The 17809-nt window shown below is 40.9% G+C and overlaps 1 protein-coding gene across 2 annotated transcripts; it reads right to left on the bottom strand.

Annotated features, from left to right (window-relative positions):
- Positions 1-3142: 3142 nt before the first annotated feature.
- On the bottom strand, positions 3143-16151 carry stard10 (StAR related lipid transfer domain containing 10). Of its 2 annotated transcripts, XR_003462613.1 has the most exons (7): positions 15222-16151; positions 8031-8178; positions 7794-7897; positions 4993-5110; positions 4522-4574; positions 3865-4182; positions 3143-3273 (listed from the first exon to the last, which is right to left on the bottom strand). XR_003462613.1 is itself a non-coding variant. In XM_010732294.3 (6 exons), exons 1-6 carry the CDS (start codon positions 15378-15380, stop codon positions 3976-3978), a joined length of 789 nt encoding a protein of 262 aa, XP_010730596.1. In that variant the 5' UTR covers positions 15381-16151; the 3' UTR covers positions 3143-3975. The 2 variants fall into 2 exon arrangements, 1 of the variants encoding a protein (XP_010730596.1); XM_010732294.3 differs by having other exon boundaries at positions 3143-4182.
- Positions 16152-17809: the final 1658 nt, after the last annotated feature.

The raw sequence follows: 17809 nt of genomic DNA, 5'->3' as shown, positions 1-17809 counted from the left end.
TGTGGGGAAACACCATTTCCGGTCATGCCTTTCAAAACACAAACATACACTTGAGGTTAAGTTGTGTGACGTTTTATTTTGAAGGGTAGAAACTATGTGTTTCCGGTGTTTTGCTTGCTAATTGATGCAAAAACATTGCAAAAAAACTTCCGTACGGCCATCATGTGACCACCGAAAAACCCTGGACAGCCCAGTCTGTTTTCATGCAAATGAACTTTAACTGGATGTTTTCCCACTTAAATCTCACCAGCAAGAATTAAAGCCCACACAGAGCTACATTTGTAAAGATTGTATTCCTGTTGCTGATCATAAGTCCGTCTGTTACAAACTATTACAGGGCTGTCATTGAAGATAATAGTACAGAAAATGAAAATGTCATCATTAACTCACTATTGTCCAAGTGACATGACAAAACCCACGGTATATTTAAGACACACATTATACATATATAAACATAATCTCCTCTGGGAAGCAATGGTGTTAACTAACATGATTTTAAAAAAATACTAAATTAAATAGAAATAAATATAAAAGGGTTTTGTTGGGTAAATAAATATTTTTAATCGCAAAAATAAAACAACATTTAGATGTTTCAGTCCAGTCCAGATGATGTAAACAGGTATAATCTTGGAAACTATCTAGTGAGCACATGTTGACTAAAAACTGAAATAATTCTGAACACATATTTTTGATGGAGGTGGCGGTGATGTGGCATTCAGATCACTACTGAATCAAGTCAAGCGGCTAATTTGTTAGTTGTGAGCTCCCATAGTAACCAGAAGAGGGCAACCACTCACCACTCAGACACTCAGCCTTGTCGATGGACAGAGAATTTTAAAAAGAAACAAAATAAAAAAGGGAAAACAGGATTTGCAACAGAGTACGAAGGTCGAATCCAAGCAGATCTTAAATTATTAAAGAGGGTTCATTTGATTGCAGTTCAGCCACAGTAGAGTCGGATGAAGATGAAAGCGACTGAGAGAGAGAGGGGGCTGGAAAGCAATAAAAGTCAAAAGCTGGACCAAATTGGAACCCATAACTTCACAGTCACATCATGATGTACCAGGAAACTCCAAACATAAAACATTTATGAACTAAATATTCCCCACTTGTGAGTTTACGTGAATAACAATGTCTGTCTCTATGCTTTTGTCAAACCTTTCACTAACATGATCAGGGTTTTTTAGAGAGCTGAAGGGGACAGTGCCTGTTATTGTGGCCTTTGTGTTTTTGTGTGTGTCACATATATGATTCACGGTGCTTGTTCCCTCATGTCACACAGTCAGAGGCCCTGTTGGCCCCAAGACCTAATAAGTAAAAGGGTAATGTTTTATCCTTTGGGAGCCTGGATGAACAACAGACTGACGCTTTGGCAAGTCAGTGAGTTGGCAGTGTGTTACTCATTTTACGTCTGACCTGGGTTAGAGATCAGGGGACTGTGTCGGAAAGATTGGCTTGTGGAAAGGAGATGGAAGAAGACAGGAGAGAAGATGAAAGGTGACAGATGGAGGGAACAGGTGGTAAGAGGTGAGGAGTTGCGGGGAAAGAGCGAGGAGTAAAAGTTAAAGACGAATGAGGGAGGTGAAAAGAGCAGAAAAAAGGAAAGCAAAAGGAGCAATAGATGGAGACTGTAAAGGAGACAAAAATGGAATAAAGGGAGGAGAACAGATGGCTTAGATTACGAAAGGGGAAAAGGGGGGAGAGAAAAAGCGCAGTAGAGCAAGGGAAGAAGAACTGAAAAAAGAAGAGGAGGATCAAAAGAGAAGAGAGGCCTGCATGAGAAGTGGATAAAAGCATGATGAAGAAGAAAAGGAACAGATCAGGGATGAGGAGAGATTGAGGAGGCGATGAAGAGCAGATGATGATAAAGGGCCTGAAACAGAGTAGGGGGGGAGAATACAAGAGGTGGAGGGAGAGGGAGAGGGAGCAGGAGAGAGGAGAGGAGGAGGAGGAGGTGGAGGTGGTGGTGGTGGTGATGAGTCATCAGCAGGATATCAGCATTGGTGGGCCGGGCTGCTATGGGGGTGGCAGTGTGACACATATGCAGAAACACACTCAGAGGGAAGCCGGCCGTCGTGCTGCTTATATGTCTCCTCCTGCTGTGGAGGCGGGTGGAAGACAATACAGGGATGCCACTGGGACACATAGTTCACACACTTGCGCACAAGCAATTCTTTCCTCTGACACACACGCACATAAACAATGATGGCTGAGCGAGGCCTCATTAAAACTCTGAGGATGGATGGATGGATGGTTACACACAAGGGCAGCTGCAGGAACACCAGTCTACTTCTCATGCCTTTTTTTCCATCACTCGCATACTCTTTCCTTCATCATTCATATTTCATGAGGCGGTGCATATATGCAGGGGCGGATGTTGTAAAAAGGGAACAGTCAGAGAGGATGATGATGATGAAAAAAAAGAACATTTTAAAGGCATGATGTGAGATGTAGAGTACAATGTTTCTTTTACCGCATGGACTTTCAAATAATATTCTCTGCTTATTCATATCCACTGTTTAATGCGGTCTTTATCCATATTTTAAATCATAATATGTGTGTGTGTGTGTGTCAGGTCATGCAATTAACCCACCACAGGAAGAAGGAAACTGTAGCTGCTGTACACGTGATGCTTTTACAGTATATGTGCTCTTTAGATGAGGGTGACATACAGAGGGGAGAATGGGCGGACACCCTGCAATAAGTCACTTCCTCTGTGACATGCGAGCTCTCATCTCTCTATATCTCTCCTTGGTGCTGAGTCGATCTCAGAGTTGCCATGCCAACAGATTGGGGGATTCCTAATTCTGATCTAGGCCACTGAGCATACATACACTACACACATGTGAATGAATGGGTGCATGCAAACAGCCAAACACACACACACATACAATAGGTTGTATGTCATGGTGTTTCCCTGTTCTAATCATGGCAGGACAGTTGTGAAATCAGTGGTTTTGTGAGCGTGACTGAAAGAATATGTGAATGACAGCGATCAACCAGTTAATCAGGTCAACGACACCTATTTTAGCATCATGAAAACCTGCAGGCAGCATCAGACATCAACCCGAACAAAGGCGATGACACATGTAGGACACACATACAAAAAAAAAGAACAAAAAAAAAGAGAGACTCAAATCGCTGGTGAAATTTGAAAACCTTTGTAGGAATCTGTATTTAATTTCTTAAACTCTACATACATTCATACATCTCTCAGATAGAGGAGCAAGACAGTACGTGTATGTGTGTGTGTGTGTGTGTGTGTGTGTGTGTGTATGTGTATTATGGAGAGAGTTGCAGGTTTGGTTGGGGGTTCCAGCTGCCTTCTGCACACCTGCGTATTTATCATGTGCTTACAAAATGTGATGGAGACACATAATGAGGACAACATGGGTAGAAAGAGACATGTGCATGTGCAAGTCCATAAATGAATGTTGTGTACTTACTGTATACATGAGCCAGCACTGTCAGGTTAGTCACTTAACATTTGAACAGCAATTCTTACTAAAAACACTGTATGTTCTGCTATGATTATCTGCATAGGTCCCGATTACAAAACTTTAATATCCCTCGAACTGACATGAAAATCACATTTACATCTGATTACAATGAATTTTAGTTCACTGACTTGTAAAAATACGTAGTTTCGCTGCCCCTTGTGAGTGGGTGGGTGTGTATCTATTTTGCATGTACATGTTCATACATTATGTATGCAAGTATGTGATGGAGTTGGTCAAGTATGAGTTTGTCTGTGTGCATGAATGCTTACATACATGTGCCTGCATATGCACCTGCATCTACAGTATGTATGTAAATATGTGTGTGTATACATACACACACATATTTACACATATATATATGTATGTGTGTGTGTGTAATGTTATGGATGTGTATCAGGCATGCATGTAACCCTGCATTACTGTTTGTGTATGAATACATAACTGTGTATGTATGTATATATGGGCGTGTATTGTGTTAGTCGCTGTCTTCTCTCTCCTGGGTCTCAGCCAGGGAGCTCTCATCAATATTCTCCAGACTCTCTGCATGCTGGATGCTGAGCTCAGAGAGCGGGATGCTGGGTAATGTAGTCTGTTCAGGGTAGAGCCAGGGTTTCAAGCCAGGGTTGTGTCTCTGCTTCCACTCTGGATAGTTCAAACAGGCTTTTTTGATCTTCTTCATTGCCTGAAAAAAAATTAAAATATAAACATTCAAACATTGAGTGGAAACGTCTTCTTGTATTTACTGTGTTGACGTTATTAGCATGGTTATTTTCAGTGGGATATGTGCATCTCGCTGCTATTTTCTGGCTGTCATCAAGAGATTCCTCAATCTCCAGAGAATCTTTGCTCCAAGTATGCAAACACCCTCAAACAGACAAACAAATACTGTTTCTGGAATGTGTAGGAGGAAACGAACATGCATATAAAGGTGTGCATGTTCCTTATCTTGGCACACCGTGTTGTAGATTAGCACATCGACAAACACACTCACAGAATATGTGTTAATCTGCAAATAACTTACACGAGGAGCAAAGAGGTGGGAAGACCTGTTGACGACCCACTTGGGTAATGAACCTGCAAAGAGAAAAGAAGAGGTAAAAGAGGAAGAGGAGGATGGGGATGATTTAACATTTGTGTATGTCATCCAGGATCAAAGTGAAGATTTGTAACTTGCTACTGGCTGCAACCATATTAACAGGAAAGAATAAAGAAGATAAGATTAATGAATAGAAGAGAGCAAGAGCAATGGAAAAAGGACAGAGCGAGAGAGGCGGCAGAGTGAAATAGACTGTCCTTCATATGGTTACTATGGTGACTCATTTTGACATAAAGGCAGGGCAATGAATCATTCATTACAACTTTGAGCATGCGTTAAGCACCTAGCTGAGTGTGTCAGTATATACCTGCATGCTTTGGTCATCTTTTGTATGTGTACCTAAATTAATGTGTGTGTGTGTGTGTGTGTGTGTGTGTGTGTGTGTGTATTACTTACCTCTTGGGTCTACCTGGGCCATGTAAGTGAGGATACAGTGGTTGGGTCCCTGGTACTGGATCATATAGCCAGTCTGAATAGACACAGCTCGCACCATATCCTTTTTAGGAGGGTATTTCTGTAGAAACCACACACACACACACACACACACACACACACACACACACACACACACACACACACACACACACACACACACACACACACAGATTGGAATTAACATCATTCCTATTCATGCATGTACTAACAGCCTTGAACAGGAAGAGCCATCCTGTAGAAATCTTCATTCATTTTTGGTTGCTCCAGATTGAATTCATTTATCAAAAATGCATCATCCATCAATAAATGCATGGATACAAGCCGAGATATTAAGAAATCAATGTTGTCTTTAGCTCTTTGTGAACATCTATCAAATGGTTGACATGAGTTGTGCAGAGTAAGCATCAGGGTGTTTTTCTGCTGCCAGTCAGTTGCTCTGAGTTTCTGCTTCACAGTCATCTTTCTGCAAATCCAGTTCACGCTACGCTGTGAATAACACAGCAGTAAAGGCCAGCTCGAGCCCACTGTTCTACTGCTGCCGCCTTTGACTATATATCTAAAAGATTATTATTCATTATGATACAGTACCAGTTAGGCTGTGCTAACTGAGACAGGAACATAGTGGAGCACTTAAGAGGCATGCAGAGCAGCAGTCAGCTAAAGAACCTTTATCAGGGTGGAAGTTCAGATAAGTGCTTTACCTTTTCTGAATTTGGCTCAAATTTCCTCTACTAGCAGAAAACCTTGAAGGAATTTCTGCTGTTTTTAGCATTATAATGGTTAAACATTACATCTGCAGGTTTCTGGGTAATCAGAGATAACACTATGATATCCTGAGCTAATGCAGGGGGTCTCAGGTCTCTCTCTCTACAGTCAATACAGGGAAACGTAATATCTTATGACTTGGGTAAGTGATGATCAATTCATTTGTTCATCAACAGAACATTTACTTAACTTTGTGTTTTATAAGTCATCACTTTGGGCTCTAGTATCTCGCAATGGGCATTTGTTAGTATATTCGTCGACTGCAGCTCTGTAAGGCCTTACTAAGGCACAGTGGTGCTTTGACCTAAATGCTAATGTCAGCATGCTGCTCACAATGACATCGCTAACATGATTATGTTAAGCAGGTATAATAATTACCATGTTCGCCATCTTATCTCAGTGGGTAACATGTGCTAATTTAGCACACAAAGTAGAGCTGAGGCTGATGAGAATGTCATTTGTTTTTTTCGCTGGTGACACACACACTGGAGACAGGAAGCTTCACTGCCTGGGGACCACGAATGTCTACAAAATTTCATCCATCCAATATTTGATTTCAGTCTAGAAGTCTTCCAAAGTGAAGGACCAATCGACAGGCTGACAGACACTGGAGCCATTTTGCCATTGTGGCTATATCAATTGATGAACTAAGAGTAATCATTAGTAGTCATTACCTCTAATAGAAATATTTATAGACCTCTTGCACAAGTACAAGTTCTATAAAAATCTGCCTAATGGCAACAGTTACTACAGGGCAGACACTGATTACTGATTTTTTTTCTAAATGTATGACAGCCGGAAAGAGTACAGAGGATTGCGGTGTCAGATACAGTACAAGTAGACTGACTCCTGACAGTGGACGCATGAACACGGCACTCTATTAAGCATTCACTTAAGCTGTACTCCACAAGTCAAGCTCTTAAATTCGAGTAACCATCGAAAGTGACCTTAGGTAAATCATACACACACACACACACATAGCCAACACACACACACACTGTGTGTTATGCTCCAAACCACTTATTGATGCGGGAATGCGGAAGGGGAGGCGGAAGTCAACAGCTAACGGTCACATGAGAGGTCTTATCCTTTTGTAAACATTATATTAGTGAGTGAAGCTGAGAGTGATTAACAGAGAGAGAAAAAGGAGGAGAGGAGAAGGGAGTGAGGGGGGCAGACAGAGAAGCAAAAACGACAAAAGAAAAAAAAAGGAAATCGAGTAATGGAGAGAGAGGAGGCAGGAAGACAGATTGTGAGAGATACAGCTGACTGTTAATTGATTATCTGATAGTCAGAAAATGAATCAGCAACTTTTTTTTGATAGTTCTGTATTCAAATAAGTCATTTTTCAAGCACAAATGCCAAGCAATGAAGATTTACTGCTTTTCTTTATTGTCTTAGGATAGTAAACTGAACTCCCTTAGGCGTAGACTGTTAGTCAGACAAAACAATCATCAGATTAACAGATAATGAGGATCATTGGTTGTTGCAGTGTTGACAGAGGTGATGAGTACATGCTTTTACATGAGATAGCTCTCTCCTTCCAGTTGGATAAGAAACTCAGAAATACAGCCAAATTAAAGGCTGAGGATTCGGGCCAGATTCCAAACTGAAAGTCACTCACACGGTCTCTTATCAGCCTTTGGCCTACTTCTTAAAAAGCATGACAGAAAGCTGAACTATAACGGATTGTATTAAACTGAACCAAATGAACTGTCCTACACTTAAATTGAGCAGACAGAACATATACTGTATCAGTCTCTCAGGTAAAAGCACTGACAGCTCAAGGTAAGGGAGTGCTTTCCACAAATATTTATGGATTAAGATCCTAAAGATCAACGTTCATTGCCAGCGCACCCAAAGCACACTCATTTTAAGACAGGCCATTAGTTTCACAACGCACCTTTGAACACACATGCACAGAGTTATAGTGGGAGTCAATAAGCAGGGCCCCAGCTGAGCAAGTGTATTACTTTATACGTGTGTGTATTACTTACAGCATGTTTGACAGAGTAGTTCATGATGATGTAATCTTTCCCTATTGGCAGCCAGGAGCGGAGTGTGATGACATCGCGGTTCCGAAGAGGGTGTGGACATCTCCCTGTTAACGAACACAATAAATTTGGTTGACAAAACTTTGACTGTGCATTTTGTGTCTCTCCTTCACAAATCATAGTGGTAAAAAATGAACACTGATGTTTTTTGCAAACAGGACAAATGAGCGTGTAACATACATGAGTAGTAACCAACATCCGCATTGACCGTGAGTTTCCCGATATCGAAGGTCTCAAGGACGTTTGTGTCCCATTTTCTTCTGTATTCAATGTCATGGAGAACGTCGTACATGGTCTCAGCTGACACGTCCTTACACACCATCTGACACTGAGAATGAACGAGAGACAGAAGGAGAGAAAAAGGTGTTTAAAAACATTAGACTGAATTAGACTAAACCAGATTTATTGAGCGTAACTCAGGCTATCGTGCAAAACACCGCAGAGCTCTGTCCAATGCAAGCTATGGAGCAGGAAAATCCATTAGATTTTAATGAAGCTGCATTCCAGACATTTGCAGGGAAGTACTGTGCCATTGTTGAGAAGATCTACAGTTTGTCATTGTTCATGCCAGCAAATGTGGGTGTGAAGTGAAAACAAACCCTGGTGGATCAAAGATAAGCACAACTGTTGAAGGATCCTGCACATACGAAGTTTGAAAGAAACACACACAAATATGGCAGCTGATGCGTGACGATTATACATCAAATGGTGTCAGTGTCAAAGAGTAGAGATAAAGACTGTGTTTGTGTGTGACAGAGGGAGGGAAAGTGAAATTAGAAGAGAATCAAGAGACAGGCCACTGACCACAGACGAATCATTATTAGACCTGAGTTGTTAAATAGAAAAAAACAAAACAAAAAAAAAAAAACAGTACAGGACGCAGACAGACAGATTATGAGCTGTCAAATGGTCTGTGCGCATGACAGATACATTTACAAAGCAAAATCTAAGAGGAATTAATTATTTATATATCCGTACTTGTTGATTTGGAACAGGTTTGGTGTAGGTGTGTCACAGCTTATTGTTAATGAAACCATTTGGGACTCATGTCTATGTCAGATTTGGAATACGTGGCACTGTACATACAGCCTGTGTAAAGAGAGGTCTGCAGCCCTAGAGTAAAGCTGTTACTACAGTTACAATTGTCAGGGGGAATTAGCCTTAATAATAACAACAAAGAAGGACAAAGCGATGAAGGATGAATGACACAAAGAGACACTAAAAGCAAGTGAGAGGCCAGAAAAGACAGAGAGAAAAATAGAACAAGAGATAAAGAGAAAACGAGAAAGAAATGGACCGAGGGCGGTTGTCTGTCTGATTTTAACTCCCATTACAGATCAGTCCAGAGGGTTTAAAGCTTATTCTCCACCATCTCTTTTCTCTTGTTCCCCATGGGCTTAATTTAAGAAAATGATCACCATCTTCACTCTACATTTGACTGTACAGCTGTTTAAACTCATAGGTCTCCTTTTGGCCTATGATAACAACAGCTTGTGAAATAGTAAGTGATAACACCACAACATATGCACCATTTAGAAAACTTGTCATCGGAAGTACTCATTCAGGTGGTACTGCAAAAAGGATTTAGAGACAGAGTTTCCACTGACGAGGAAATGAAAGCTGATATTACACAAAAATGAAGATAAGCAGTGGGAAGGTAAAAACGAGGATGGAGAACTCAACCATTTCAGATTTTTTTTTTTTTTTTTTACAAAGACCCAGATCAAGTGACGTTAATCGTCCAGGGACCAGATATCATTATAACTCTCAATGTCCCATTTTTGCTTCCAACCCACTTGTTCGAGAAATGTTGTTCTTCTACCTCTAATCTAAAGTGGACATGCACAGCAATGTCCCTGCATGCACACTATGGGAGGTGAGAGCTATGCTCACTTGTTGCTGCCCAAATGCTCTTCAAATAAATTGTGTCCCTCTCGCCCTTAAGACATAGCCGCAATCTCACAGGGTTTCGCAACCGGCCACAGTGTGAAACAAAGAAAACTGAAAATGCTAAATTGAAATGACATCCCAACACAGAACCCTCACTGAGAATAAGACAATGTAGAACGGGTGCAGAGAACAGGTAAATACACACGGCTGAGGGCTGACAACAATAACACAGAGCGACAGAATAAGAACACATGAACGTCTGAACGTGTCACATAGGCCAAATAAAGCCACATGCTATATTCATCATCTGTGCAGACACATTATCTTTAGCTGATTGTAACATTTATACCAACTTGTGATTATACATTTGGTTTAAGGGGTTTTCCTCAAATAATCACACTTATAACTGACACCCTATTTGGAAGATACTGTAGTTAAAACAAGGACACAGGTGCCATTGGCCTTTTTACCAGCGGCCATTTTGATATGAAATAGTAGGGTCCATGCAGGCATTTCCAATGATACTAATGTTCTGTTCCATTTATTGCAGCAGAGACTCTCCAGTGAGCCAACATGCACAGTAGCAGCACCCTGATTCTGTTTGAAATGTTTACCATGTCAGTATTTTATCTTGAAGTGTATTCCCACTTTATACATCTTTATACTTCTACTCCATTTATCTGACAGCTACAGCTGTATATGATTAATTTATATGAATTGTTATAGATAATATTATGCATTCAGTGGCCACTTTATTAGGTACACTGGTACAATCTAAGCAGTCCAATACAACTGTTTTTTATCAACTTTCAGTTCAGTTACATCCTACGTTATTGCAGTCTAGTATAACACCATGTTTACATGATCTCAGTAATAAACTTTTTCTAACAATGTCAACAAGAAGCGATCATTATAAATGTCACAAAGGTAGAATTTATGGCACAGCTGTTGTGCTGGATTGCATTATATTGTACATGTGATAAGTCATTAAAACGGAAAAGGGCCAGTCTCTATAATGAGTACTTGAACATGTATTTTACTTTCTTTTATACTTTACCTAAGTATCATTTTAAATGCATAACTTTTCTGACGGAGTCTTTTTACATTGTGCTAGAGCTACGCTTAATCAAGTAAAAGAAGTAAGTTAAGTTTGCAGCACTGCTAGTAAGAAACCAGAGCATGAGGAGGCCATTTAAATAAGGCCCATTGTGTTAAATGTGATTAGCGGTTGTAAATGAATCTAATACTGCTCTGCCTGGACTAATGCAATGTCAGTCTGGTAAAAGCAAAAGTTAAAACCTTCACAAATATTCTGTTATTATCCAGAAATGATTCTGATTGTTACGAGAAAGTGCTGCAGAATGACATTACAGTAAACAGCAATGCCTAAAAACAGAGAATGCGTGATTCCCGCTGATGATAGTTAAGAAAACACTTTGCTCTTTACAGAATTCCAGGCTCAAAATCAACTCTTCATATTGGTACTACGACAGCCTATACAGGATACAGTATGATGGGATTTTGAAAAGCCATGTTTGGTGATTACCTCAGAATGAAAAAAAAAACAAAACTAAAAAAAATGATACTACAAATGTTAAATGTGTTATATCTACAGAAAGCCAACATTAACAAATAATGACACCAGTATCAGTAAGGACTCATATTTAGTTTCCGTTTGCATGTGTAGACAGATTGGCCTTGTTAAGTCAGAAAAGACCAGAGAAGAGAGAATAATGGATGTGTTGTATCAGGCACAGGCTAATGGAAACAGGAGTAGGAGGAAGACAGAGACTGAAACCAAATAAAAAAAGGCAAAAGAAGAGAACTGTAGCGAGCCAAAGACGTCCAGTACAGAATGAAGACATACAGCCAGCTAAGTACACGTGTGCGTAATTCTATTACACCCTAATTCGGTGAAGTCAACAAATGAAGCAAGGAGACGGAGATAGAGAGAGGCGGGTGAAAGAGAGTTCAGGGAGATAAAACAGGGGAGGAAATAGACAAAGAGGTGGATGAGTAGGTACATCAACAATAGGTGTGTGTGCGTGTGTGTGTGTGTGTGTGTGTGTGTGTGTGTGTGTGTGTGTCTTTTCTTGATGCTTGTTCTGAGTCTGTGCCCAGTGCCCACTCAGAATAAAACCTCTGACCCCTGCACATCCAACCCACTCCTCCCACTCCTCTCCTCTACCTTATATCCTCTCTCACCCGCTCTTGTTCTCTCCCTGCCTCACTCTTCCTTCCTCTCCCCCAACCTGTCAGCTCTCATCATTTGCTCCTCTGGGTGCTGATACATGATTGTGGAAGAAAACTGGAGGGGGAAAAAAAATAAAATAGAGGGGGTGCGTATGTGATTCAGAGCTGGGCTTCCCTGTGTGTCAGCAGGGGAGAAGGCGATCCCAGGAGTCTCCAGTGTTTGAGTGTGTGTGTGTGTGTGTGGATGTGAGATCTGACAGACTGTCAAACTATTAAAACAAACAAAACCACCCACACACTGACACAAACTATCACGCTGTGCATTGTGTGTGTGCGGAGTCATGTGCTGACAAATGATATTACGATGATGATGATGATGATGATGATGATGATGGTTGGTGTGAGTGATTACAGTTGTGATAACACCATGATACAAAAGTCATTATTGATGAATATGGCAGTAGCAATGATTACAATGATAATGAGGTAGATGATAATTAGACCACTAATGATAATGATGTTTGCCAGTCTGTTCTCTCTCTCTCTCTCCTGCTATTGTAAAGAGGGCAAAGTGAAACAGGAAGAGAGCATGAACACACACATTTATCATTCAACATGCATCAGCAATGATGCATGCTTTTATTTCAGCTATAAATAGAAGAGCTGTATCTGTGGCAAACACCCACGACCACCTTTGAGACAATTAATGTCACAGATGAATAAACATACTTTTGTCATGTCAGGGTTTAGATAAAAAAAAGTGGCTGTGTGTAAGACTGAATATATAAATGATATGATGATAAAAAAACGATGCATAGATGACACACATTGCAAAATGAAGCACCTATAACTGTTATATTTACATAAAGTGCCAGTTTTAGTTGATACAAACCCCACCCTAACTGCTAATGTGCGTGTCTGTGTGCACATTCTACTTCTCTGTTTGCAGAGCTGTCGTGAGGAAACACACCTGTCCTGTATGAAAAAGCATGAATAAGCAGAACCTTATCCTCTGCGCGCACACACACACACACACACACACACACACACACACACACGACATATACATACCCTGAGGAAACACACAGGCAAATGAGGCTAATTTACACAATTCTGATTGGCCCGTTTACTACACTACACACACACACACACACACACAAAGAAACTGCCACACAGGTACACAGATAGATAGAGGCGGTGGGGGTTCTGGTCCCCTGCACACCCCTATGTACACAGACACACACCCATGCATGCACACACCACTTTATTTAACAAAGTAAACACCTGGTGGCTCGCTTACACTCCTCTGACCCGGATACACCAGCAGTAAAGCACACACAGAGGAGAGTGTGTTTAATTTCTCTCTATATATGGGAACAAAATGTATCTCAGGCTGAGTGACAGTAATCAGATCTCCATGTCAGGTCAGATCAGTAAGTAAAAGTTGGAAATGTGGAAGCAACCTTCCCAAAACTGTCAGCTGTGATGCCAAATCCGTCTTAAAGTGAAAGTGACAACACTGCAGGAGGTGATTAGAGTTAAGCACTAAATTGCATGTCAGTCAAGTGGAGACTGTAGTGTACACCTTCTGGACATTTTAACCATTTCCAGAAGGTTGTAGGCCCAAATAGCTGCTAGATTTCATCACTATGTGTGGCTGGACTTAAAACGTACTGTCCACATTGTTTAAATGACTCTTTCAACATTTAATCATGTATGACCTGCAAGATAGAATATATGTATGAATGAATGTTCCTTGGTAGGTGTTTATACATTTTAAACGTTAACTCAGGTCACCTGAGCCAACAAATGTTATCGTGGCTTACAGCATTTAATGTTCTTCAAATGGCTGATTATCTTCTTGACTTTCACTGTATGAATTACTTTGCATCCTAACATGTGTGCAAATTCAAACTACTTTCGTAATCATCTTTTCCTATTCAGGAGATATAACTCTTGTGTTTTTGCAACAAAATATGCTGCAAAGGCAGAGTCTGACTTTGTTTTTTCCACCAGGTCTCTGTCCCAGAACACTAACAAAGCATTATTAATGACTGTGGTCAAACATAATGTGTGAGCTGGTACACAGCAGTTTTTTCCATGGCTTAAGGTGACATCACTGTCCTCGTGACACCTCCTCACTGACAAACATTCAACATTCAAACTGCCACGACTGCTTATTTGACTAGATAACAAAGTTTACCGATCAAGTGCTTTCATGGCTCTGTCACATTATTTCCTTACATAAACAGCAATCAGGAACTACTACATTTTCCCACCTACCGCACCTTAAGCGTTGGTTAAGCATTTAATTATTAAAATACCTCCAAACAATGACGACCATCACAAGTTGCCATAGCCAAACACAACCTGCATATTGTGTAACTAAACTCAAAGATATTCAGTTTAGATTTATATGAACCACAGCGAAGCACCAAATCTTCAAATTTCATAAGCTGTAACCACTGAATAAATGATTTCATTCATAACTGAAGTCATCGCTTTCAATTTCTCTCTGTTGACTTATCAGCTAATTGACTATTCCTTTCAGCTCCAGTCAGCTCTATTATCCACTGTACTATTTCAGTGCACGCTTTTGTTCACTTCCCTGTGTGTTAAATGAATGCAAAACCAACTCCACAGGAGTCAACAAAGTAAGCTGAAATATTACACGCGATGCTGCCCCGATTTGGCAGATTTTTTGGTCGAAACTAGAAAATAGTATCACTGGCAAAAAAGACTATGGGTGTCTCAGGAGAATTAAACCTGCATCCTGAGGCTGACTGCTCACTTCTCTTTACTTTCAGGGGATTTCTTATAGTGTGCATCAGGCATCAATTCACAGCCCTGCCACTATACACATTTATAAATAGAGGAGTGAATCTAACACTGGATGTGTTTTTACTGCCGTTGCATTGTTGCCATCATATTGGGACTATTGTTTAAACCCATTTGTTTATGTGCTTACAAAAGAGGGGCAACATACAGTATGCTGTGTCATCTAAATACATTTTGTTTTCTTTCTAGTGGGTTGGAGAAACCTCTGCAACTACCATGCAGCAAACAGCAGTGGTTAAAGCATGTCAGCAGTTTGAATCATATGGGAATTCAGATGAAGCACTTTTCCTGGCAACTGGATTATACAGCACAGCTGTTTTATTCTTTCAACACTACTTTCTATCATACATGTGAAGGTTAGATATGTCTCTAGTGCTCAATAGAAAGTGAGAGTACCGATTAAATGCACACTTTGTTGTATTTTAACACATTCTAGGGGGGATAACTCACCTTAATTTTGTGGACGGACTTCCCCTCTTCCAGTCCCTGGCTCCACACCGTGATACCCCGCTTGGTGTAGTTCATACTCCAGCCCTCCTCGCACAGACACTCCGACTTAAAGCTGGCAAATGCCCGGTCGTCCGGGATGGTCACAGTCTGTCCAGACATGGCTTGATACCGGGAAGGAGAGAAAAGGAAGTGTGTGTGTGTGTGTGTGTGTAGGGGGGTGGTCTTAGAGACTCCTGGTGGGCCCTGGAGGAGACACGATGAGCCGGAGAAGCCGACAGCCAGCCACTCTTGTAATCTCCTCTTCTGTGGAGGATAACTTGTCTAATTCAATTTCCTCGTTGCAAGAAGCTCTTGTAGGCTGCACCGCGTCTTGTGATGATCAGTGTGCGTGTGAGTGTGTGTGTGTGTGTGTGTGTGTGTGTGCGCGCGTTAAGGGAGGTACAACAGCCGCAATCCAACCCGCAAAAAAACTAATCAAACAGAGGTGTAAGCCACAGCCTCGCACAGGTGAGAGCACACACAGATGAAGCAAAGAAGCGTTGCAAAAAAAAACAAAATATGAAATGGATGATTCAAATGTGCCTTTTAGTTGATCAAGGTGGTTGAATAAGTTTTTTTTTTTTTTTTTTAAGCCTCGGTTCAGCAGTCCTCAGAAACAGCCGCTCTTCAAACAAACCATATGTTTCTGTGTTTCCGCTTCTTTCTCTCTCTTTCTCCGTGTCTCCCCCCTTTTTTTAAATCTGTCTTTCTTTTTATGTGTGTCTTTCTCTCTGTCTCCCTCTTTTGTAGTCTTCTTCCGTGAGCTTACATTAATTTGCAGCAGCTCTCCATCTCTGCGTCGCTGCTGTGGCAGGTGGTAGAGAGCAGATGCAGGGGGGGAAATAAGGAAGAGGAGGTGGAGGAGGAGGAGGTGGAGAGGAGGAGACAGCAGGCTGAGCATGCAGGCGACGCAGCGGCGGATACAGTGGAAACGCCTCCCTGTGCTGCCTTTAGGTGCGCCTCGTAAATCTGAGGCAGGGACATTTTGTTAATTTAACTTTAGTTCATTGTAAAGTTATAAAAACTTGCAATAAATAATATTATAACATATAGTGAAATTTAGCCCATTTGAAAGACTGCAAATTTACTAAGCAAGCAACGAGGCTTTACAATAACATCAAATGCCACATCTGTATAGACTAACTTGTGATTGTTGGGGATATTTAACCTGCACCTTGAACTCGATCGAAACTGTTTTGTTGTGTTTGCAAGTGAAAATAATACAACCTTAGCCAATTAACGTTAATCAGAAACAAAATAGCATATTCTATGATAGTCCCTTCATATAGATACACACAACTTTCACACACACAACAGACATTTTAGGAGCCTAGCTTTAACATGTCAGCCTAGTTTGCTAATAGGAACAAAATAATTTTACAGTTATGTAAGAGCAGTGTGTGAAATCCATACAATTAATGTCATTCAACTCTTACCAGATGTACTATACAGACCCTGGAACTGCATGTAAACTGTTTGGGGAGACAATGTCTACATGTGTTTTATTTCCTGTCACAAATGTTGTGTAGTTTAAGTGTATGTCGTGTAAACAGCACAGCAACTGTGGTGCCTGTAGTCTTGGCTTTAAACTATCTTTTCAAGCATCCCTTTGTGAATGATTGTATAGTAAGTAAGCTGCATGTGGTGCCAATGTTTTGCCTTTTTTTCTACATGCAGGTAACTCCTCTATGCTTACTCTTTGACAAACGTGTTCATGTCTCCGACGGTGTTTGAATGCATCCCGCGCTATCGCACCAAACACGCGCACCTTTTTAGTGAACTAGTGGTTCACGGAGCAGCGGGAGCGCGCCCTGTCCCTTTAAGCTGACGTGTAAAGTATTTGTCTCACCATGTCATAGTTCCTTATCAATTGTTCACTGCTACAGTTACCAGTTAGAACCAACACGGTATAAAGTTACTATTGCCGAGAACAATAAATGTCCTAATTCAACATCCTTTTATTGTCAGTGTCATCTGTTATATTTCCTCACTCTGCTTCTCTGTATTTTTCACTCGGTCTGTCGTGTTATGTTTCATCCCTCTCTCTCCTTTCATCTTGGAGTGTGTGAGCCCATTAGCGGTCTCTTTCACTCAATTTGTTCTGTGGGTGTTTTCATGACATCTCTCGGGCCAAATAAACTAAAGGGCACCTTTTTAAAATTCTGCTTAGTATCACATAAGTATATTTGTGACATTTACACATAGATCGGCAATCCATATTCTTCTGAAATGTTTTATTCTTTATGGATGCTGTCTGATAAGAGAGCGCAGCCATTTACCCTCTGGTCTACGGTGGCCACCTCTTAACACTGCATGTAGACCCATCACAGAATAACATTGTCATTTGGGTGTAATCCTTTCCTGCAAACACAAACCTCACTTGTGGTTTTAAGCAGGAACAGTACTGCTTTTGGGTTACCGAATCTGTCTTTTAATCCCTCTCTCAAGCCATTATGCTGCCATGTGACAACCCTGCTCAATTGTGGCTAAAACCCTGTAAGAGCTCCAGGCTTTCCATTAGTGACCTCTGACCTCCTGAGATAGGCAAG

The sequence above is a fragment of the Larimichthys crocea genome, chromosome VII (assembly GCF_000972845.2).
Source record: "Larimichthys crocea isolate SSNF chromosome VII, L_crocea_2.0, whole genome shotgun sequence".
Taxonomy (NCBI): Eukaryota; Metazoa; Chordata; class Actinopteri; family Sciaenidae; genus Larimichthys; species Larimichthys crocea.
The sequence above is the reverse complement of the archived record's forward strand: the minus strand, read 5'-3'. Positions and strand labels throughout refer to the sequence as shown.

What these genes read in the sequence shown, in the direction of transcription:
- stard10 (XM_010732294.3), bottom strand. Translation starts at nt 15,380, where the DNA reads ATGTCTGGACAGACTGTGACCATCCCGGACGACCGGGCATTTGCCAGC. An exon ending in AGTCCGTCCACAAAATTAAG is followed by an intron (nt 8,179 to 15,221) that starts GTGAGTTATCCC and finishes GTTCATTCTCAG; the next exon opens with TGTCAGATGGTGTGTAAGGA. An exon ending in ACTACTCTGTCAAACATGCT is followed by an intron (nt 5,111 to 7,793) that starts GTAAGTAATACA and finishes TGGTTTCTACAG; the next exon opens with AAATACCCTCCTAAAAAGGA.